At 46.5% G+C, this 22,678-nt stretch overlaps 1 protein-coding gene across 3 annotated transcripts in view; it reads left to right on the forward strand.

Annotated features, from left to right (window-relative positions):
- The window catches only part of ADGRD1 (adhesion G protein-coupled receptor D1), a 305,590-nt gene that overhangs the window by 126,426 nt on the left and 156,486 nt on the right, over positions 1–22,678 (forward strand). For all 3 annotated transcript variants that reach the window (XM_081174796.1, XM_081174797.1, XM_081174798.1), the window contains 2 exons: positions 4,625–4,698; positions 12,757–12,880. In XM_081174796.1, coding sequence (XP_081030922.1) covers positions 4,625–4,698; positions 12,757–12,880 — 198 coding nt within the window. The remainder of the gene's footprint in view (positions 1–4,624; positions 4,699–12,756; positions 12,881–22,678) is intronic.

Raw genomic sequence — 22,678 nt, forward strand, 5'->3', positions numbered from 1 at the left:
TATCATCTATCTATCTATCTCTCTTTCTCTCTCATCTATCTATCATCTATCTATCTATCATCTATCTATCTATCTATCTATCTATCTATCTATCTATCTATCTATCATCTATCTATCTATCTATCTATCTATCTATCTATCTATCATCTATATCTATCTATCTATCTATCTATCTATCTATCTATCTATCTATCTATCTATCATCTATCTATCTATCTATCATCTATCTATCTATCTATCTATCTATCTATCTATCTATCTATCTATCTATCTATCATCTATCTATCTATCTATCTCTCTTTCTCTCTCATCTATCTATCATCTATCTATCATCTATCTATCTATCTATCTATCTATCTATCATCTATCTATATCTATCATCTATCTATCTATCTTTATGTATGCGTATTCGTGATTGAAATGGTGCAGTAATGTTGGAGTGCCCTGCACTAGTGAATCATCTGAGGACCGAGAAGCAAAACCAGAGATCTGTTAATGTGCAGCAAAATTCTTCCAGCGTGTCAATGTCTTAGGAGCTGCTTCTGCTGGCCAGAAGCCTCATAGCACTTCCACCTCTCCTTCCAGCAAGCCCAAACCCAGTTCCAAACTGCTTCTTGCATTGCTTCAATCACAGACAAGAACACTGGCTCCTGAAAGTCTGTCAGCCTGTCAGGTAGGAAGCCTTGAGGCTACACATAAACTAATCCATTCACACATCCTTAAAACGATGCTTTAAATCTATATTGACTCTAGAACCTGCTGTCAATAAGGGTGTGTTTGAGACACATTTGAACACTCCGCCCTTAAGTAGGTTATCCATGACTTTCCCTCCTGCCCCAGGTGAATGAAGAAGGAAGTGGTGATGAGATATTGGGAAACACCTGTCCCCAACATTATTGGGCAGGTGTGGATATACCCCTCCCCAAATTATGGGGCCACTTACACCTGTTTCCAAATGGAAAAACTGTAGGGTAATGCAGAATCAATGTGCAACAAACTTTTTTTTTTTGAATGAAGCTAGTTTCTCAAGAAACACACACACACACACACACACACACACACACAGAGAGAGAGAGAGAGAGAGAGAGAGAGAGAGAGAAATGTGATGGATCTAGACTGTGTGTCTCTGTTTTCTAGAATAAAATGTAGTGTCTCTGCAGGATCTCACCCTTCCCCCAAAAAGGGATTCTTTGCTCAAGAGTGGAGCAGAAAATAATAAGGAAAAAACAGTTGTGTAGCAAAAGGGGGAAAGTCTGTGTCCCAGCAAGAAAGGAGGCTTTTTCTTGTTCAAAGGAGGCGTACAAAAATGGAAGTCCATATTCCCCTCCTGCTTTTATGAACATCCCTTCTGAGCTTGGAAATGGTCGCAGAGACTTCTGTTGTGCATGTTCTGCACCAGCAATTTGTTCTTCCTTTGTAGCCAGCTAGATGGCTCTGTTTATCGATGCATGAAGCCCTATGATCCTGTATGCTTCAGGATATACGCTTCGCAGAGCACCCTCGGCACTTTGACTGTCACCTTCTAACCTCTTTGCTTGTGCTTCGTATGACTTACAACAAACAAGCTTATATGATAGTAGAGGACTGAATTGCATGAGGAGCAGGACTCACTGGATGTTCTACATTGCTGGAGGGCACCATAATGGACCACAAGGAATGGATTGGGCACCTGAATGCTCCTTGCATTAAAAAGAAAAGAAAACTGCTGCCCAAAAAAACAGTTATTGTTTCTCCTAAGCATGCTTCTCCTGACCAAAAGTCTGCTCCAGCACACTCTTTTTTATGTTCTTAACGTCTCATGTACAGATGAATCTATCCTACACTGATGTGTGTGTGTGTGTGTGTGTGTGTGTGTGATTTGGTGCCATTTACGTGAACCAATTTATAGTACAATATGAGCTAAATTAGATTTCCCATCTTTCTTATCTATCCCTGTTAGTTTGCAGAGGGAGCTTGTAATAATTGGACCAAAATGCAACAAATTCAAGCATGTGGAAGTTTGCACATATTTAAGTTAGCCCTTAAAAAGTGGAGACATCACCTTGCCAACAAAGGTCTGTATAGTTAAAGCTATGGTTTTCCCAGTAGTGATGTATGGAAGTGAGAGCTGGACCATAAAGAAGGCTGATTGCCAAAGAATTGATGCTTTTGAATTATGGTGCTGGAGGAGACTCTTGAGAGTCCCATGGACTGCAAAAAGATCAAACCTATCTATTCTGAAGGAAATCAGCCCTGAGTACTCACTGGAAGGACAGATCGTGAAGCTGAGGCTCCAATACTTTGGCCACCTCATGAGAAGAGAAGGCTCCCTGGAAAAGACCCTGATGTTGGGAAAGATTGAGGGCACAAGGGGAAGGGGACGACAGAGGACGAGATAGTTGGACATTGTTCTCGAAGCTACCAGCATGAATTTGACCAAACTGTGGGAGGCAGTGGAAGGCAGAAGTGCCTGGCGTGCTCTGGTCCATGGGGTCACGAAGAGTCGGACACGACTAAACGACTAAACGACAACAACAAGTTACCCCAAAGGAGGCTATAGTCAGAAATAACAGAAACATCTCTCTAATCATCAATATAGGCTTAAAATGAAACAACTCTCCACTTATGAATTTGTGTGTCGTTCTAGTTGGAAGGGGCTAAACTGATTGAGGGATGCCTTTATGGCTGAACATTGGTTTGTTTTCCCATGAAAAAAGGTTTGACTCCTTGAGGTCTGCCAAGGACTTTCATTTGGAGGGGTTGAAAGTGCAGCTGCATTCCTTTGCTTTGCAAAAACAATTTTGCTACGATACATAATGAAAAATACAGCCCACCTGATCTTGGTTATGTTCTTTCCAGATTCTTGTTTTGAAATTAAAGAGTTATTTGGAATGGTTATGTAATCATGCAATTATTGCTGTACTTCTGTATCAAATCACTTTAAAAAAAAAAGAGCTAAGTTAAATAAATGGAATTCTCCTAAAGTGCTTTTCCTCCAGTAGATTGCAGAGACAATATGTGTAAATTTATATCGATTGCTATACTTAAGAGAACATGATATCAGGCTCTGTCTCATGGCTAATCTTCTTGTACAAAGAAAAAAACAAAGATTCCAACTGAGAAAATTTTGGGGAAATGTTAAATTTAGAAGTGTTTGAGCTATGTAGGGTGGATTTCTCACTGGGAGCCAGGGAAAGCATGATCTTTGAGAACAACATCTGAAACAATTGTCTATGGGGGAGGAATCCACTCAGTCCACTTTTTGAAACAGATTGGCTTGATTTCATGTTCCAGAACTTGTTTGCAGATCAAAATAAAACCGTTTATGCAGCTCTCCCATTTTTGCAGTTTGGTTTTGGTCCCATAACTGCATAAAATATTTTACATTTTGCACATAAATGCATATGTAAATACATATTGTATATTTTTTTAAAATGTGCTTTGAAGGAGAAAATTGCCTTGAAATGCATTGAAAAATGTGTGCTTAAATAAATGTTTTAATCTGTTTCCCCCCAGTATAACCACACAAGATGTCCCATGCAATAAACGTACCCCTGCCCCTCATGACAACAAGATACAGAGATCAGACAAATATATCCCACCACAAGTGAATGTGCATTGCCTGAGGTTGCATGTTGGCCACTCACTGCTTCCACAGTGGGCAACAATTGTGGCCCATCATGCTCCAGCGTCACCCATGGCAGCCAGAGCACATTCATTCACTGGCCATTGGTGGGGGAATTCCCCTTGGCCGGCGTGATTGAGGGGCTGTCTTCCCACCAAAGAGGGCAGCTTCCAACAGGCCAATCAGAGGCTCTGCTTGGAAGGAGTGCCTCGCTGAATGGCTGGGCATAATAGGTAGCTACCTTCTATTGAGTCAGACCCATCGTTCTATCTATCTTGGAATATCTGGCCATCAACTGGCTCAGTATAGTCTATTCCAGACATGTCCAACCGGTCAACGGCGATCTACAGGTGGTTGATCGTGGTCGATTGTGGGATCCTTATTGATCATGGGATTAATTGAATTGGGCAATTAATCTATCTGCCTCCCGCTCCCCTTGCTCTGTGTCATGTGGGCAGTCGTTTGGCATCTGCTGTTGGTGATTGGGGATGCGATAGTTGGCTTTAGGGCTGCGTGACTTTCTAAGCAGTGTTATGGCGAGCAAGTTATGGCATCTCCCCTTAAAAGAAGCTCAACAATTCTGGGCAATCCTCCCCTTCCACTCACCCACCCACCCCACACACACTCCTCCTCCCTCCAATGACAATGGGTAGGTCACCGCCAGTTTTTTTATATACTGGGAATAGAGCACAGCCTCTTGGGAGTTGGACGTGCCTGGTCTATTCCAACTGGAAGCAGTTCTTGGGGGTTTCAGCCAAGGGCCATCTCCAGCCTTACCTGCAGATGCTGAAGGTTGAAACTGGGACCTTGTGCATGAAAAGCAGATACTGTTCCACTATGCCATGTCCCTCCTTTGAGCATCCCAATGCAAGCCAGTCCCTTGGGTTGACTTTGGATGCCATCCAAAGTCTCCAAAAGGAACTTTTTGGGGCGCCAGCCAACATCTTGTCTCTACCCATGGTAGACTCCAGTGTGTCCTGGTTATCCTTTTGTTTACATGTCTTCTTTCTTTCCTTTCAGACTGCTCCCCAATACAGCCAAGTCATGAACGAAAGCAACCAAGTGAACTTTTACTGTGCCTTTTTGGATTACAGGTGCGTGACGTAGTTCTGTATTTGATCAGAGGACTGAGTCCTTTAAATAATAATAATAAAAATGGCTACAGTACCAGAGAATTACTTTGACCCACCCTCCCCTCAGTGTTAGGTTCATGGGAACAGTCAAAACAATGAAATCATGGGCAATAAAATGAAGACGGATTACTCGCCCCATTACTAAACTAAGTAAAGGGATTTCTTACTCACATCTGGATTTTAAAAAAGGGAAGCTGGAGCACATTTCTGAACGATAAAGCCCACCATACGGATTAGAATGCTAATCATCCTTTGGAACAGTTCTCCAGCATCCGTTCCCACATTGAGATTGAAATTCAGGACAAAACTGATCATGTTTTCAGAAGGCCAGCCACTGTTGTTCTAGGGAAGCTGTGCAAGCTACATCTCTCTCTCTCTCCCCCCCCCCCCAGCCTAAAGAAAGTTCTTTTAGCTTGATTGACAAGTTATCCCCTTCCTGTGATTTTTTCCCTCCTTTCGGTGCCACTCAAAATGTAGCTAAAGGGTGGCTAAAATTTTAAATCGTTGTAGCCCTGTGACCTGCTAGTAAAGAGTGGGTAATAAATGAGATGGGCATGATGACAATGATGATAATACAGGATAATAGAGCAACAAAAGATGGAATTCTTCAGTTTGAATAACACTGCTAAGATAATTTTATTCTGTTTATTATTTTTAAAGCCAGTTTTATTGCTGTTTTAATTGCATATGTTATACCAGTTTATGTAAATTGCTTAGATACAGTGTGTTTGATAAAGCAATACAATCTGGAATAGTAGTAGTAGTAGTAATAATAATAATAATAATAAATAATTAATAAACCACCATACATGGCCTTAGGCAGGCCATTTTCTATCCATCTCAGTCTTCCCTCCTGCTTTCTGCAATACAGTGGTGCCTCGCAAGACGAAAAGAATTCGTTCCGCGAGTCTTTTCGTCTTGCGATGTTTTTCGTCTTGCAAAGCACGGTCCGTCGCAACTGCGCCTCTTCAAGCGGCTTTAAAAAAAAAACGCAAGACGTTTTCATCTTGCGAAGCAAGCCCATAGGGAAATTCGTCTAGCGAAGCAACGCAAAACCGAAAAACCCTTTCGTCTAGCGAGTTTTTCGTCTTGCGAGGCATTTGTCTTGCGGGGCACCACTGTATGGGGAGATAATGCAATTTGCTTAATAAGGTTGTTGTAAGCAGGGGCGGAGGAAGGGGGGACCGGTGGGAGCGGGCCACCCCAGGTGTCACCACTGAGGGGGGGTGACAAAATGCCAGGTGGCACTCACCACAAGGCCTGCAGCATGCCCGAGCCACGCATCTCTCCCAGGAGTGACACGGTGGCATGGGTGCCCGCAGGCTCCGTGCTGCCCCAAACAGTCCGTCCGCTGCCTCCCCCTCAGCTGTAGGGCAGCTGAGTGGGAGGAGGCAGGCAGACTCCTCGGAGGCCCCACAGAGCATCCTGCCCTGGCTGGCCCCGCCCCCGCAGGCAGCTGGCCCCGCCCCTGGGCACAGGGCACGCGTGCCACCCCAGGCGCCCGATCAGCTTGCTCCGCCACTGGTTGTAAGTAAAGGTTGCAGTTACATAATGCAGGTGTAGCACTTTGCATAACTGAAAGCTCGATACAAAAGGAAGTATTATTAACATTATCATTGTCACATTTCCCTGGAGTGTATCTTGGCCGGACTGGCTCCAGGTCTGAGGTGCTCGGGCCTTGCCAAAAGGCTTACCTGGCTGTGGTTGCAGCACTCCAAGCTACTGCTGGGTTACCCTTTACATTTCCCACAGTGCCCCAGAAAGCTGCTAGCTAAGCGTAGCCACCCCAGCCCATATGTGTCTACTCAACCACTTTGATCTGTGGGGCAGGCACTTTTACAAGTGCCACAAAATGTTCATTCTGCACTTGGAAGAAAGCGTTCTTCCACTGTGGCAGCACCTACACTTCGGAACTCCACGCCTATTGATATTAGGCAGGTGCCTTCTCTACATTGTTTTCAGTGCCTGCTAAAAACTTTTTTGGTTCCAGCAAGCCTACCCAGGCATGTAATTTTAGACCATAATTTTGACCCTTGATTTTTGGTAGGTCATTTAAAAAGGATGATCTTATATTTTCCAATGCACTTGTTTTTAACGGTGGTTGTTGTTGTTGTTGCTGCTGTTAGTAATTTAAATTTAATATTTTAGATTGTCTGTTGAAAACTGCTTAGAGGTCTTTTGTTTTAGTAAGCGGTATATTAATTTTGTTAAACAAATAAGTGGTGGGAAATTGAAAGGGTGGCCAACCAGTTGCCTCTCACAGCTCGTCGGGGATAAGGCTGTCCCACCCCTTAGTGTTGGAGACAGTATTCCTCTCAATGCCAATTCCTAGGTTCTTTTGGCCAGTCATTCAGCAGCTGATTGCATTACACCCGGAGAGCAATCCTTCAACAACAGTGGTGCACAATTAGTTCAATTGTTAATTTGCATATTCAGTCCTCAGCAAAGAGTAACATATGTGTGCCATTAGCATAGCATATGGCAGATGCTGTGCTTTAAGAGGGCTGATTTACACAGTCAAGAAAGCTTTCTTTTTACCCCAGAGTTGGCTTTCTGACAGCAGGGCCTGCTTATGTACAGTGGGAATTGCAGCATGTTTGAGCTGCACCTTCACACCAGTGGATTGTTGCTGACTCCCTCTTTACTGTGATATAAAGTCCAAAGGCACACAGTACAGTGGTACCTTGGGTTACAGATGCTTCAGGACCAGGTGCGCAGCCTGGGAGTCATTTTGGACTCACAGCTGTCCATGGAGGTGCAGGTCAATTCTGTGTCCAGGGCAGCTGTCTACCAGCTCCATCTGGTATGCAGGCTGAGACCCTACCTGCCGGCGGACTGTCTTGCCAGAGTGGTGCATGCTCTAGTTATCTCTCGCTTGGATTACTGCAATGCGCTCTACGTGGGGCTACCTTTGAAGGTGACCCGGAAACTACAGTTAATTCAGAATGCGGCAGCTAGACTGGTGACTGGGAGCGGCCGCCGAGACCACATAAAGACCTACACTGGCTCCCAGTACGTTTCCGAGCACAATTCAAAGTGTTGGTGCTGATCTTTAAAGCCCTAAATGACCTCGGCCCAGTATACCTGAAGGAACGTTTCCACCCCCATTGTTCTGCCTGGACACTGAGGTCTAGAGCCGAGGGCCTTCTGGTGGTTCCCTCACTGCAAGAAGCCAAGTTACAAGGAACCAGGCAGAGGGTCTTCTCGGTAGTGGCACCCGCCCTGCGGAACTCCCTCCCACCAGATGTCAAAGAGAAGAACAACTACCAGACTTTTAGACGACATCTGAAGGCAGCCCTGTTTAGGGACTCTTTTAATGTTTAACAGACCACTGTATTTTAATACTTTGTTGGAAGCCGCCCAGGGAGGCTGGGGAGACCCAGCCAGATGGGTGGGGTATAAATAATATATTATTATTATTATTATTATTATTACAGACGCTTCAGGTTACAGACTCCACTAACCCAGAAATATTGCCACGGGTTAAGAACTTTGCTTCAGGATGAGAACAGAAATCGTGCTCTGGTGGCGTGGCGGCAGCGGGAGGCCCCATTAGCTAAAGTGTTGCTTCAGGTTAAGAGCAGTTTCAGGTTAAGAACAGACCTCCAGAACGAATTAAGTTCTTAACCCGAGGTACCACTGTACAGCTGCCTTCATGAAGCTAAGCCAAATTTGTTCTCTGCTTCAATGGGAGGCCACTTGGGAACCAAGTATCAGGTGATGGGAAAGACCCCACTCTTTCCGAGACCTTGAAGAGCTGCTACCAGTCGGAGTAGACATTAGTGGTCCAGATGGGCCAAGAATTTGGCCTGGCATAGGACAGTGTCCTGTGCTCCAAGGTGAATTGACTTCTATGGAAGCAAGGTAGGCTATCAGGTTGGCCACTGTCAGGGAACTGACATCGGAGTGAGAGGCGAAGGGGAGGCTCCCAGATGATGCTGGCGAAGGACCCAGCAGAAGGGGGAGAAACAGCTCAGTAGAGGGGGAAGCCAATCAGCGCAACACCGGGGATAAAGGGGGGCAGACGGGGAAAGTGGAGAGAGGGCTCAGGGACTCTTCACTGGACATCAGTGAGGATAGCCCAGGTCCTCCGCTACCCACGCCTTCCCTGTGCAGAAGACTCCCGCGCAGTGAGAGGAGGAGACTGGGTGTCAAACAACTTTTATGTTGGAAGAGGTTGAAGAAACGCCCACTGACAGATTCTGCCAGTGACTGAGGCAGCCACCATGAGCAGGGGTTGTGCAGTCAGAAAGTTTTAACAAGGCAAATTAGCCGAGAAAGGCACCAGTTTATGCACGAGTAACTCATACCCATTACAGCCACCGTGAGAAAAGGATGGTGGACCAGATGGACCATTAGCCTAGGGTTGCCATATGTCTGGAAAATGGCAACCCTACATTAGACTGATTCAGCAGGCTCTCCATATATTGATGTACTTAAAGGGGTCCTCTAGCTTCAGCCACCTGTAGCAACTGCTGACCACTACAGGGACATAGAGTGTTATTTGCCTGTGTATCTCACTAAGAATGTAAGAACAGCCCTGGTGGATCAGACCAAAGGTCCATCCCATTCAGCATCCTGTTCTCGCAGTATCCAGGCAGATGTCTTGGGGGAACCCTGAAGGAGGACCCGGGTGCAACACCCTCCCCACTTGCAATTCCCAGTAACTGGTAATCATTGGCAGGAGCTCACCCCATCACATGGATCTGAACTGCCAACCTTCCGATTGGCAAGCCCAAGAGGCTCAATGGTTTAGACCAGGCATAGGCAAACTCCAGCCCTCCGGATGTTTTGGGACTACAGCTCCCATCATCCCTGACCACTGGTCCTGTTAGCTAGGGATGATGGGAGTTGTAGTCCCAAAAAACATCTGGAGGGCAGAGTTTGCCTGGTTTAGACCACAGTGCCTAGCAGTTCAAAAGCATACCAGTGCAAGTAGATGAATAGGCACCACTGCGGCGGGAAGGCAAATGGCATTTCCAAGCACTCTGGCTTCCATCACGGTGTCCCGTTGTGCCAGAAGTGGTTTAGTCATGCTGGCCACATGACCCGGAAAGCTGTCTGCGGACAAACAGACAGAAGAAGTGTGCATGCACATGAAAGCTCATACCAAGAACTAACTCAGTTGGTCTTTAAGGTGCTACTGGAAGGAATTTTTTTATTTTAAATTCAGATATCTGTCCTTTGGACACACTAAGATCCTGGGGGGGGGGAATCCTTGCTGTGCTGCAATAACAGGTTTAGGTTGCCAATGCACACAAACACTGTTCTGTCCTTCTGGGGTTGGTCTCCCCCCTTTTTTTCTTTTGGGGCAGTTTTAATGATGGAAAGTTACCCTGGGATGCTTTGCCTTCCTTTCTTCGGAGAGCTCTGCAGGGGCCGATCTCTTCCAATTTAAAAAGCTCGTTTCCTTTTGAAACTTTAGCGGTGAGCTCACCTGCATATTTAAGACAGACTCCTGTTGTGCTCACTTTATGAGGCAACTTTGGATAGAGGTGTATAAAATTATGCATGGTTTGGAGAAGGTGGATAGGAGAAGTATCCCCCCCCCCCCCCGCTTTCTCATAATACTTGGGCATATCCAATGAATGTTTGACGACTCACGACAGACAATAAGAAGTACTTCTTTACACAGGAGGGACGCGGGTGGCACTGTGGTCTAAACACAGAGCCTAGGGCTTGCTGCTCGGAAGGTGGGTGGTTCAAATACCCACGACGGGGTGAGCTCCCGTTGCTTGGTCCCTGCTCCTGCCAACCTAGCAGTTCGAAAGCACGTCAACGTGCAAGTAGATAAATAGGTAATGCTCCAGCGGGAAGGTAAACAGCGTTTCTGTGCGCTGCTCTGGTTCGCCAGGAGTGGCTTAGACATGCTGGCCACATGACCCGGAAGCTGTACTCCAGCTCCTTTGGCCAATAAAGCGAGGTGAGCACCGCAACCCCAGAGTCGTCAGCAACTGGACCTAATGGTCAGGGGTCCCTTTACCTTTACTTTACACAGGAAATAGTTGAACTATGGAATTGGCTTCATGAGAAGTGGTGATGGCCACTCACTTAGATGGCTTTAAAAGAGGATCAGGCAGTTTCATGGAGGGCAAGGCTATCAGTGGCTACTAGCCACAATTGCAATGGCCTGCCTCTGCTATTGGAGGCAGCACACCTCTGAATACCAGTTGCCAGGAATCACAAGTGGGGAGACCGCTGTTGCACTCTGGCTCCGCTTGCTATGGGCATCTGGTTGGCTAATGTGAGAACAAAGTGTTAGTCTCTAGATGGGTCCTTGGCCCAATCCACCAGGATTTTATTTTTTTTATGAAACACATGTTCTGGGCTGTATCCATTGTTATTCATATTCTGAACACACCTGATGAAATTAATGAACATGACTAACTTGGGTCCATTAATTACAATAGGTCTACTTAGTTGGATGCAAGTTTCTCTTTCTTTTTGGATTTGGGTAAAGAATCAAATGTGCACTAAACTTTAGGCTGCTGGCATTTACAGAACAATTTATTACAATTTTGCCTTATGATCGAATGAGCTTTACGGATGTACAGTCGAGGAGATGTACATCTGTCTATATTAACTGCTCCGAGACTGTAGAATGAAGGCAAGGATAGAGTTGTTGTGCAACTGCAATTACACCAGAATGCAATTGCTGTAGCTGCTTTGTGCAGTTGCAATTGCTGTAGGATGATCTCACCTGAAAAATGCATAGCTTCCCTTTCTTCGTGGGCTGTAGAAGGGGTTGCAAAACTCACATCTTTTCAACTGGGCTGGCTTATCCATGAGTTTTCTTGCTGGAACGCCATTTTATCTTCTGTGCTTTGTTTTATATTGTGTTTTAATCCAGTGTTCTTCAACCTTGAATCCCCAGATGTTGTTGGACAGCAGATCCCATCACCCATGACTTCTGACTAAGCTGTTTGGGGATTATTGCAGTTATAGCCCAACAACATCTGTGAATTCAAGGTTGAGGAGCACTGTTTTAAACTGCTTGTATGCAGGGGAAAAGAGAACTTATACTGAGCCAGACTATTGGCCCATCAAACATAGTACAATCCATACTGACTGGTGGAAGCTCTTAAAGGCTTCAGACACGGTTTCCCCCTGGTCCTCATTGGAGGTGTGAAGCATTGACCCAAAGACCTTTTGTGTGCAAAGCATGCGCTTAAATGCTCATCCCCTTACTGTTTGTGATAGCCTTTCAAACTACTCTTTTTAGAAAGCTATTGGATCCCACCACTACACTTTTTCTGAAATTAGGAGGAGTCAAGAGGTGGGGTGTGAGGATTTCATTATATCTCTTCCCCACCCATGCGTCATAATTCAAGCAGTGGTGGGTGGCGCTGTGGTCTAAACCACTGAGCTTCTTGGGCTTGTCAATCAGAAGGTCAGCAGTTTGAATCCCCACGATGGGATGAGCTCCCGTTGCTCTGTTCCAGCTCCTGCCAACTTAGCAGTTTGAAAGCACACCAGCAGGGGCGGAGCTTCATGCTCAGGCACTGGGGGGGGGAAGCAGGTGGGGGCAGGGCTGGCATGCATCCCGGGGTGTGGCACACCACCCGCAGGGGCATGGCATGCATCCTGGGGGTGTGGATTATACTGCTGGGGGTGGTGCGCTCTCCCTGCACTCCTCTTCCTCTGCCAGTGCATACCAGTGCAAGTAGATAAATAAGTACCTCTGCGGCAGGAAGGTAAACAGTGTTTCCGTGAGGTCTGGCACTCGTCACGGTGTCCCATTGCACCAGAAGTGGTCTAGTCCTGCTGGCCACATGACCCAGAAAGCTGTCTGTGGACATACACTGCCTCCCTCTGCCTGAAAAGCAAAATGAGCACCACAACCCCATAGTCACCTTTGACTGGACTTAACCGTCCAGGGGCCCTTTACCTTTATCTTAATTCAAGCAGTGGTTTTAAAAACTTAGATTAGATTTTATAAGTGATCTCAAACTTTGGAAAGGCAGTGCAGAAACGTTTTAAAGTAAATAACATGGACACCTATTCTTATGCACTTTATAGCAACGGAAGTGGTGTTTGGTCTAATGAAGGCTGCGTGCGTGATGAAGGAGATTTCAACTATTCGGTCTGTTTGTGTAACCATCTCACAAACTTTGCCATTTTGATGCAAGTTGTACCACTCAAGGTAAGGATTTTCTTTTTCCCTTAGGCAATTTATATGAAACATTGTGTGTGTGTTTGTGTGTGTGAAAACATTTTGCTATTGAATCTTTGTTTACATTGTATGGCTCTTATTGAAATTTGGTTGGTCCTTCCACATCCCCAAGTTCAAGGTCTGTTTGCAGGGGTGGAAACATGTAAAATAAATAAATTAAGGGGGGGGGAAATAAAACAAACAAATAAATTGTGGCACTTTAAAAGACTAATAAATTTATTGTGACATAATAGATAGTCTTTGCCGTTTTGCAGGAAGAGACTGAACCCCCCCCCCCCGGAAATAAATATAAAAGAATATACAGAATGTTTCCTCCCAAGGTTCGGTTTATCTAGGAAAAATAATGCTAGACTTCTGCCACATGAACAAATTATTGAGAGATAATAGGCATACAGTGGTACCCCGCAAGACGAACGCCTTGCAAGACGGAAAACCCGCTAGACGAAAGGGTTTTCCGTTTTGGAGGCGCTTCGCAAAATGAATTTCCCTATGGGCTTGCTTCGCAAGACGAAAGCCCATAGGGAAATCTCCGGGACAGCGGGGAAGCGCAGCGCTTCTTCCCCACTGTCCTCGGACCTCCTCCAAAGGCTGGCGGTGGGGCGGAAAGCCCTTCTCCCCGCGCCAGCCTTTGGAAGGCTCCTCCGAAGGCTGGCAGTGGGAAGAAAAGCCCTTCTCCCCGCGCCAGCCTTTGGAAGGCTCCTCCGAAGGCTGGCGGTGGGGAGAAAAAGCCCTTCTCCCCGCGCCAGCCTTCGGAAGGCTGCTCTGAAGGCTGGCGGTGGGGCGGAAAGCCCTTCTCCCCGCGCCAGCCTTCGGAAGGCTCCTCCGAAGGCTGGCGGTGGGGAGAAAAGCCCTTCTCCCCGCGCCAGCCTTCGGAAGGCTGCTCTGAAGGCTGGCGGTGGGGCGGAAAGCCCTTCTCCCCGCGCCAGCCTTCGGAAGGCTGCTCTGAAGGCTGGCGGTGGGGCGGAAAGCCCTTCTCCCCGCACCAGCCTTCGGAAGGCTGCTCCGAAGGCTGGCGGTGGGGCGGAAAGCCCTTCTCCCCACACCAGCCTTCGGATGGCTGTCCTGAAGACTTGCGGTGGGAGGAGGGTTTTCCTTCCCACCGCCAACATTCAGAATGCTGTTCTGAATGTTGGCGGTGGGTAGGAAAAACCCTCCTCCCACCGCAAGCCCCGGGAACAGAGGAGAAGCGCTGCGCCCCTTCCCCTCTGTTCCCGTACCTGTCCTGAAGGCTTGCGGTGGGGAGAAAAGCCCTTCTCCGCACCGCCAGCCTGGCAAGTGGTTTCCATAGGAACACATTAATTGATTTTCAATGCATTCCTATGGGAAACCGTGCTTCGCAAGACGAAAAACTCGCAAGAAGAAAAAACTTGCGGAACGAATTAATTTCGTCTTGCGAGGCACCACTGTACATTGTGTTTGTGACTTTTGAATGCTTTCCCACATGGAAAGGAACCCAACTTGAATGAAGAAAGCTAGCACACCAGGGTGAAGGCTCTATTTAACCCTGATGCACTGTTCCTACAAACAGTGAGCTTTTTTACTCAGGGGATGATTCAGAACTGCAATTCCCAATCTACCACCTGAGTTGGTCCAGTTCATAATTCTACCTCCTCTTCCTGCTGAATGCGACATGAATTTTTGCAGTGGAGATGTGATTCTTCCCATGTTGGCGGTAGGCTTGACCTAATCTCATGAGGTTGATGTTGAGTGGCATTGTTAGACATTGTTAGATGGGAAGACCTCTGGTTCAACAAGGAAAATAATTGGCCACATCGACTCCAAGGGTTAGTAGGTTATGCAAGAGCCCGAGATGAAATATTTCAACATTGTGCAACCAAGACAACTGGGAATCCAACTCCCAGTGTTGCTTGCCAAAGACCTTGAAGCTGATTGGACTCATTAAGGAGGACGACAGTTACAATTAACAGGGAAAGCTGCAAGCGTGAGTAGAAAGATTTCCCCTCCCTGCCAGGGACCGTAAAGTACTGGTTTTGCATTTGACTTCTCTCTCGCTGTGTGTGTTTCTCTCCACAGTTCCAGCCCAGTGCATCTCCACTGCCAATGTTTGCATAGTTCCCCAAATTTGTTTTACTCAGGGGGTGGTATTGTGTTTTTTATTATTATTGCAAACACAGCCCCCACAGTGATGAATCTTCCATCCCTTCTTTAACACACTGGCCATAATACTATAAACATGGATTTGCAGCAGGCATAGGCAAACTTGGCCCTCCAGATGTTTTGGGACTACAACTCCCATCATCCCTAGCTAACAGGACCAGTGGTCAGGGATGATGGGAGCTGTAGTCCCAAAAACATCTGGAGGGCCGAGTTTGCATATGCCTGATTCACAGCCATGAGCCACAGGGCTGGCTCTATTATTAGGCAGAGTGAGATGGGCGTCTCAGGTGGCTGACACAGGAAGTGGTAGCAAAGCACTTTAGGACAGAGCTGTATGTGCTGCGAAGCCTGCCATAAACCTCCGCTGGCCTGGTGTTTTCAGCTGCAGTGGAGGGTGCTGTTTAGGGTGCTAAATGGTGAGGAATGATGGGAGTTGTATTCCAGCAACATCTGGAGGGCCACAGGTTCCTCATCTCTGATTTAGAAGATCGCTAAAGGTGCTTCCTTAGTGTCTAGAACATATTGCTGAAGTGAGTGGTGGGTGGTCTAGTAGACACATCTACCAGGCACTGGGGCAAAGGATATCAGGGTTCTGTTGCCTGTATATTGGTAGAGAGCTCTTGAAATCCCAGCTAGGAGGCCAGTGTGCCAGTCTATAAGTCAGTTTGAGGTCACGAGGTTCCCAATTCAGGTCGCTGAGTGCACACACACACACACACACATTGCCTGGAAGCTGGTCTGATGTGCTCCAAGATGTGTACTCATAGCAAATCAAACAGTGGTGCAATAAATACGCCCATGACTTGTGAGCCCTGCACTCAGGAAAGCAGGAGTGGGGACATTTTTTCCTGCCGAGGCCAGTGGTGACTGGTGAGACGCAATGAGCGGAAGTCAACAGGAGGTGGCACCAGAACCAATGACAAGGCAGAGCCAACTAATTCTAGCTTTGACCCCATCTTCCTCCCTGCCATGCCCTCCAAGGGCAACTGGGACTAAGGCGGATGGAGCTGGCAAGCTGTGTCGCCCCCTGGTAAAGGTAAAGAGACCCCTGACCGTTAGGTCCAGTCGTGGCCGACTCTGGGGTTGCTGCACTCATCTCACTTTATTGGCCGAGGGAGCCGGCGTACAGCTTCCGGGTCATGTGGCCAGCATGACTAAGCCGCTTCTGGCGAACCAGAGCAGTGCACAGAAACGCCGTTTACCTTCCCGCCGGAGTGGTAACTATTTATCTACTTGCACTTTGACGTGCTTTCGAACTGCTAGGTTGGCAGGAGCAGAGGAGCAATGGGAGCTCACTCCGTTGTGGGGATTCAAACGCCGACCTTCTGATCGGCAAGCCCTAGGCTCTGTGGTTTAATCCACAGTGCCACCCGCGTCCCTGTCACCCCCTGGACTGGTTGTAAATAAGTAAGTTGCTGCTGGCAAAGAACAGCCTGAGCTTGGAGGGGCAATGCACAGTCCTAATGGCCCAGCCTCCAGTTGCTTACTGGTCAAGGGCCATTTTTAGGCATCTCTTGGGAGTGATGGAAACCTATGGCTGCAATTTAACTGTTTTTAATATTGAATTTAAATTGTTGCAACCTGCCCTGGGACCTGATAGTGAAGGGCAGGTAATAAATTTAATAAATCAACAATAAAGGTTCAGAGCAAAAAGTTGGTATGGCCACCCCTTCTCTTCCCACCTCCCCCTGCTCTCTGCCCCCACTAAGCAATCTACCCAGCGAGGAAGAGATTGCTCTTGCAAGAGATCTGAACTGGTTGCTTGCAGAAGGTTTTGCATGGCTTCTCCCAGTGCTGGGTCTTGGGGTCTCAAATTTCAGCGGCATTGTGGACGAAGCCAATGTTTGGTGCCTCCCCCCCCCCAGGCCTCTCACACTCCATTCTAAATAATAGTTGTGGCGCCCCCTGTGGCTCCCTTGAGGCTCTGCAGGTGAACTGGTTGCATTCCCCTAAATCTGCCTCGGCTCCCCCTTCCATAATTCCAGCCATTTTGGCTCCCCCTCCCTCCTGCGCTCCTCCTGGGCTTCTCTCCACGTGCGTGAAATTAGGCTGGGGGCCACATGATATTAAGAGAGGGCCTTATGCATTCAGGCTGCCTGTCCCTACACTAACCACAACCACACACACACACACACACACACACACACACACACACACAGAGCCTCATAACAAGCTCAGCCTGGCTTCCCCCCTCTTCCCTCCACGCCTCGCGCAAGGCATGCTCAGTCACACAGTCAAGAAACCACAGAGAGAAAACCACTCAGGATCCTGTGACGGATTTGTGAGTCGGTTAACCGCAGTTTTCAACTCCAGCCAGATTGAAGATATTAATACTTGAGATACTTTTTTTTTATTGGGCCTGAGGAACGTAAGGAATGGAAAACTCAAAAAAGGGCGAGCATTTCTTCATTGCTAGCTTGCTTTTACAGACTTTGGCCAGAACTCTAGATTAAACTACCCAGTTACTCGACATTTCTTTCTTTCTTCAATGTCTTTCCAAGAAATTTTCCTAAAGTGTTTGAGCTCATCTCACAATGTCGGAGCTGAAGAGATCTATTTACTTATCGCAATTTACTATTCACTATTTACTCTTACTTCTCAAAAAGGTCAGCTGGGAGGGACACTGCTATAACAGTGTGACTAATAAATATACAGAAATATTTATTCTTCATTCAGCACATGGGCTAATTTATTTGTTAAAAGAATAATAATCTGTTTGCCATTTTGGATTGCTGCCTGCCAGGTTTTGCTATCTGCAGAGAAATATAAAGAATGCCCAGCTTCTCCATCAAGAGAACACAGAGTCATGCTCCATGCTCCATCATGTAGTTCAGCCTTGATTGCAAGGCCCCCCCCCCCCACAATTGCCAGCATATGGGCCTCAATCAGGATTGAGACTATAATAGAGGCCTAAGGTTAAACACTCCTTACCGCTTATGCTAGAGTTCTGGTCCCATTCAGGACTTCTGTGCTAGCAATTTGTGAAAGAAAACACATGCTTCAAGGGCTAGAAGAGACTCTTGTCTGAAATCTTGAAGAGCTGCTGCCAGTCAGTGCAGACAATAATAAACTAGACAGTCCAAGGCTCTGACTCAGCATAAGACATCTTCTTGTGTTTCAAAACATAGAGAGGCATCTTGTACCAGGCTCAGGCAATTTGTCTATCTAGCCCAGTGTTTCCCAACCTTGGGCCTCCAGCTGTTTTTGAACTACAATTCCCATCATCCCTGACCACTGGTCTTGCTAGCTAGGGATGATGGGAGTTGTAGTCCAAAAACAGCTGGAGGCCCAAGGTTGGGAAACACTGATCTAGCCTAGTATTGTCTGACTGGAAGTGGTTCTCTGGCGGGGGCATTTCACATCAGGTGTTACCTGTGGGTTTTTCTTAACTGGAAATTCTGAAGATTGTGCCTAGGACAATCTGCATGCAAGGTATGTGCTCTGCCACTGAGCTATGGGCCATGAAGTGAGGACTTCCCTCACTGGGGATTGTGTGCCCGACTCTCCAAACCTCCCATACCACCCACTGCAAGGGCCAGTTCCTGGAGTTCAGCTTGAGTCCTCTCCTCTGCTGCTTCTCTGCCATGGCTTCTGGCAGAGACACTAAGCGAACCTCCTCCTCAGGCCCCTCCTCCTCTATTTAAAGGCAGCATAACCAGCCACACCAGGACCTCAGGAAGTATCTGCACCAACTCTGTTGCCTGTGGAACAGCACAAAGCCATGGAACAATAGAAGCATCTGCAATAAGAACACATAGATCAATGTCAAAACATTGTTAAAAATTCATATCCAATACATAAGTTAAAGGTAAAGGGACCCCTGACCGTTAGGTCCAGTCGTGACTGACTCTGGGGTTGTGGAGCTCATTTCGCTTTATTGGCCGATGGAGCTGGTGTGTAGCTTCTGGGTCATGTGGCCAGCATGACTAAGCCGCTTCTGGCAAACCAGAGCAGTGCACGGAAACACCGTTTACCTTCCTGCCAGAGCGGTACCTATTTATCTACTTGCACTTTGATGTGCTTTCGAACTGCTAGGTTGGCAGGAGCAGGGACCGAGCAACAGGAGCTCACCCCGTCGTGGGGATTCGAACCGCCGACCTTCTGATCGGCAAGCCCTAGGCTCTGTGGTTTAACCCACAGCGCCACCTGCGTCCCTCTATCCAATACATAGAGTGGGATAAAAGGCTTGTTGAAAAAGGAAGGTCTTCAATAGGCAATGGAAAGACAATAGAGGTGGCACCCGCCTAATTTATTTATTGCATTTTTACCCCAACTTTCATCCCATCCTCACTGACTCCCCACAACACCTCTGAGAGGTAGGTTAGGCTGAGAGGCAGTGTCTGGCCCATGGTCACCCAGGGAGGTTCATGGCTGTGTGGGGATTTGAACCCTGGCCTTCCAAGTCCACAACACCGAGAGGGTGGTCCAAAGGGTACCTGAGGCCCAATTCTTACATCATACGGAGGGCATCTCCTAATGAGATGGTATCTGTGGGGTGCACTCTCTTGCAGAGCACAATCTTTTATATATTCTGATCTTGAGTTGTATAGAGCTTTGCACATCAGTACCGGCACCTTGAACGTAGCTTGGGAGCTAGCTAACATCCAGTGGTTTGGTGCAAGGGACAGCTCTGAGAGATCAGCTGAACAAGAAAGCCACAGGTTGAGCTACTCCCTGAGAGCTCTTGAGCCCCTGAGCTCAAAATAGGACACGTGGTCTTGAAGAGTGTGTGGAACACCCAAGTCTCCCTAGCTTTTGCACCTGCGGCCAGAACATTTTCAGTGCTTTCCCACAATTGCAAGTCTTGAAGAATGGCTATTATAAAATAAAATAAAATCTCCAAGTCCCTGTACCAGATACCAGATTCTACAGATAGTACATAGAATTCGGTACATGCAGAACTGGAGAGGGCAAAGTGTTCTGACAGTAAATCAAAGGAACATTTACAACTCAGTGCAATTAATTTTTTTTAAAAAAAAATCCCCAACTTTTTATATATAAAAAAGAACATTGGTTTCCTGCTGCTTTCAGAGCTTCCCCACCTTCTAAATAAGGCAAAATCTAAGTTAAAGCACAAACCCCAACTTTAACTCCACAGCTCAGTCACTTAACGTAATAGGTGTTAAAAGCATTGAAGGCTGTGTAATAAATTATTGACCATGGTGCACGCACCCCCCCCGCCCCACAGAGCTTTGCCTGAATTAATAGCTTTGAGACTATCTTGAACGATGAGGGGTAAATACCTTAAATCGTGTGTGTGTGTGTGTGTGTGTGTGTGTGTGTGTGTGCATGCCTTGTTTTTTTTTGAAAGGTCCATCAGCTGGTGATAGCTGCAGAAAAATGGCTCTGGGGTGGTGATGTCAGAAATGGCTGCGTCTGTCTGCAGCTGCCCCGTGTGGCAACCAACAAACCAACAATAATAATAATAATAATAATAATAATAATAATAATAATAATAATAATAATAATAATTTATTTATACCTCGCCCATCTGGCTGGGTTTTCCCAACCACTCTGGGCGGCTTCCAACAAAACACTAAAATACAATAACCTTAAAAACATTAAAAGCTTTCCTAAACAGGCCTGCCTTCAGATGTCTTCTAAAAGTTTGGCAGTTATTTTTCTCTTTGACATCTGGTGGGAGGGCGTTCCACAGGGCAGGTGAAGAAACCAACAAACCAACTATATCTGACCCCTGCCCATCTGCAGGAGTCTTGGAAGGATTAACCTCCAGTAGGGGGAGCCCTGCTGATGCACATCAACTAGGAACTCCCCCTGGGTCACCGCTAGGGGTCGTGCCATGGCCCTAGCCCCCCCTGTCTGGGGCTTTGGACAGAGACCACACCCCTCAGATTCCTTTAATGGAATACCCTTGAATTAGGAGGGGTAGGTGATGGTCACTACCTCCCCTCCCCTCCATCCGAATACTCCAATGCCTAACCGCCAAACCTTACAAAGTTGTGACGATTTGCTATGAGGTAGGCGAAAAACCAAATGGCTGGGTGAAATATTCCCAGCCTTAATAGGTTTATCAAGTTTTTGAAGCATGCTAAAAAGGTATGGCGAGTCGAGTAGTAGGCATTCCATTGGCAGCAATGCAACACAAAGGCTTGTCTCACAGCAATTCTGCCCAGCAACGAGTGCTGGACTTGCAAACAGGTCTTGCCCAGATGATAATGGCAGCCAAAAGGCAATGGTCTCTTCTTTTCCCTGGCAGATCTCTGTCAAGCCAGTCGCCAAGCAGAGAGGGGAGAGCACACTTTCTTGTTCAGGGACATGCTGTACTCATAGCTGTCAAACGGTTTATGCCTAAGCTGTTGGCCCAGCAGGGAAACTTTCACCTGAAGAAGACAGTCAATGGCCTTTCTCTTTGGTATGTTGTTACGAGTGCCACCAGAACAGCTGGTGATCACATCCTTGAGCACATCAAAAGGGAACCTGCTTTTAAGGAACTGTGCCTTGGGCTCTGTAGGGGCCCTGCTATCAACCTGTTTCTCTGCAGGGTTTTTTTTAATATAAAAAATACATTTTTGTAATGATTTCTTTTAAGATGACTCAAATGTGAAATCTTTATAATAGCCCTTTTCAATGCAGAATGATTGCATTTATATAAATTATGTGGGCTGAGATTCAAGGCGGCACATCCCATTTCTCCACCTGACGTGAAATGGGAAGGTGCCCTTCTCAAACCCCCCCTTGCCTGGGTCATGTGGTGGCACCCACAAAATGGTGGCTTGTGGAGCTCTTGTTCACAAATAGAAGGCTGGAGAGCCTCTGTATGTTCTTCCCTTGGGAGATAGGCATAAAGGGACAGATTAGCCCATTTTTCTAAACTGTTGATTGTATACAGTGCTACCTTGGTTCTCAAATGCCTTGGTACTCAAACAACATGGAACCCAAACACTGCAAACCTGGAAGTAAGTTTTCCGGTTTGCGAACTTTTTTTGGAAGCCGAACGTGCTCTGTTTTGAGTGCCACATTTCCTTTTTTAGGTCTGTCTGTTTTTGCTATTTATTTTGTGTTTTTGTCGCTCTTTTTTGTTTTGTTTGTGTGACTGTGTGGAACCCAGTTCAGCTACTGATTGATTGTGTGACTACAGTACATTGCTTATTGCTTTCATTTTATGGATCAATGGAATCGTTAGATAGTAAAATTCATGTTAAATTACTGTTCTAGGGGTTGTTTTTAAAAGTCTGGAATGGATTAAACCATTTTGCATTACTTTCTATGGGAAAGTGCGCCTTGGTTTTGGAATGCTTTGGTTTTGGAACCGACTTCCGGAACGGATTAAGTTTGGGAACCAAGGTATCACTGTACTGCTTAGACTTCACTGTACAGCTTGATAATTAAGCCCATCTGTAGGAAAAAACGCTGGTTGTCCCGTAACAGTGTCTGGGTGTTGACTCATGAGTTGATGTTGCTTCTACCAAATACACAAGTGACTGTAAAGAAAAAACTACTTCTGTAATTTATTTGTTTGCTTGTTTATACTCCTTATTGTGGAGCAGTGCCCTTGGTGGTGATGTATTTTTGTGTGACTTTGCATTATTCTGAGTAGGGCTGGGCGATATCTGGTTTTCAACATTGTGATACATCACCAGCTAAACATCACAATATACCAATATATTACGATGTCTGAAATAAGAATGG

The sequence above is a fragment of the Podarcis bocagei genome, assembly GCF_964188305.1.
Source record: "Podarcis bocagei genome assembly, chromosome: 16".
Lineage (NCBI taxonomy): Eukaryota > Metazoa > Chordata > Lepidosauria > Squamata > Lacertidae > Podarcis > Podarcis bocagei.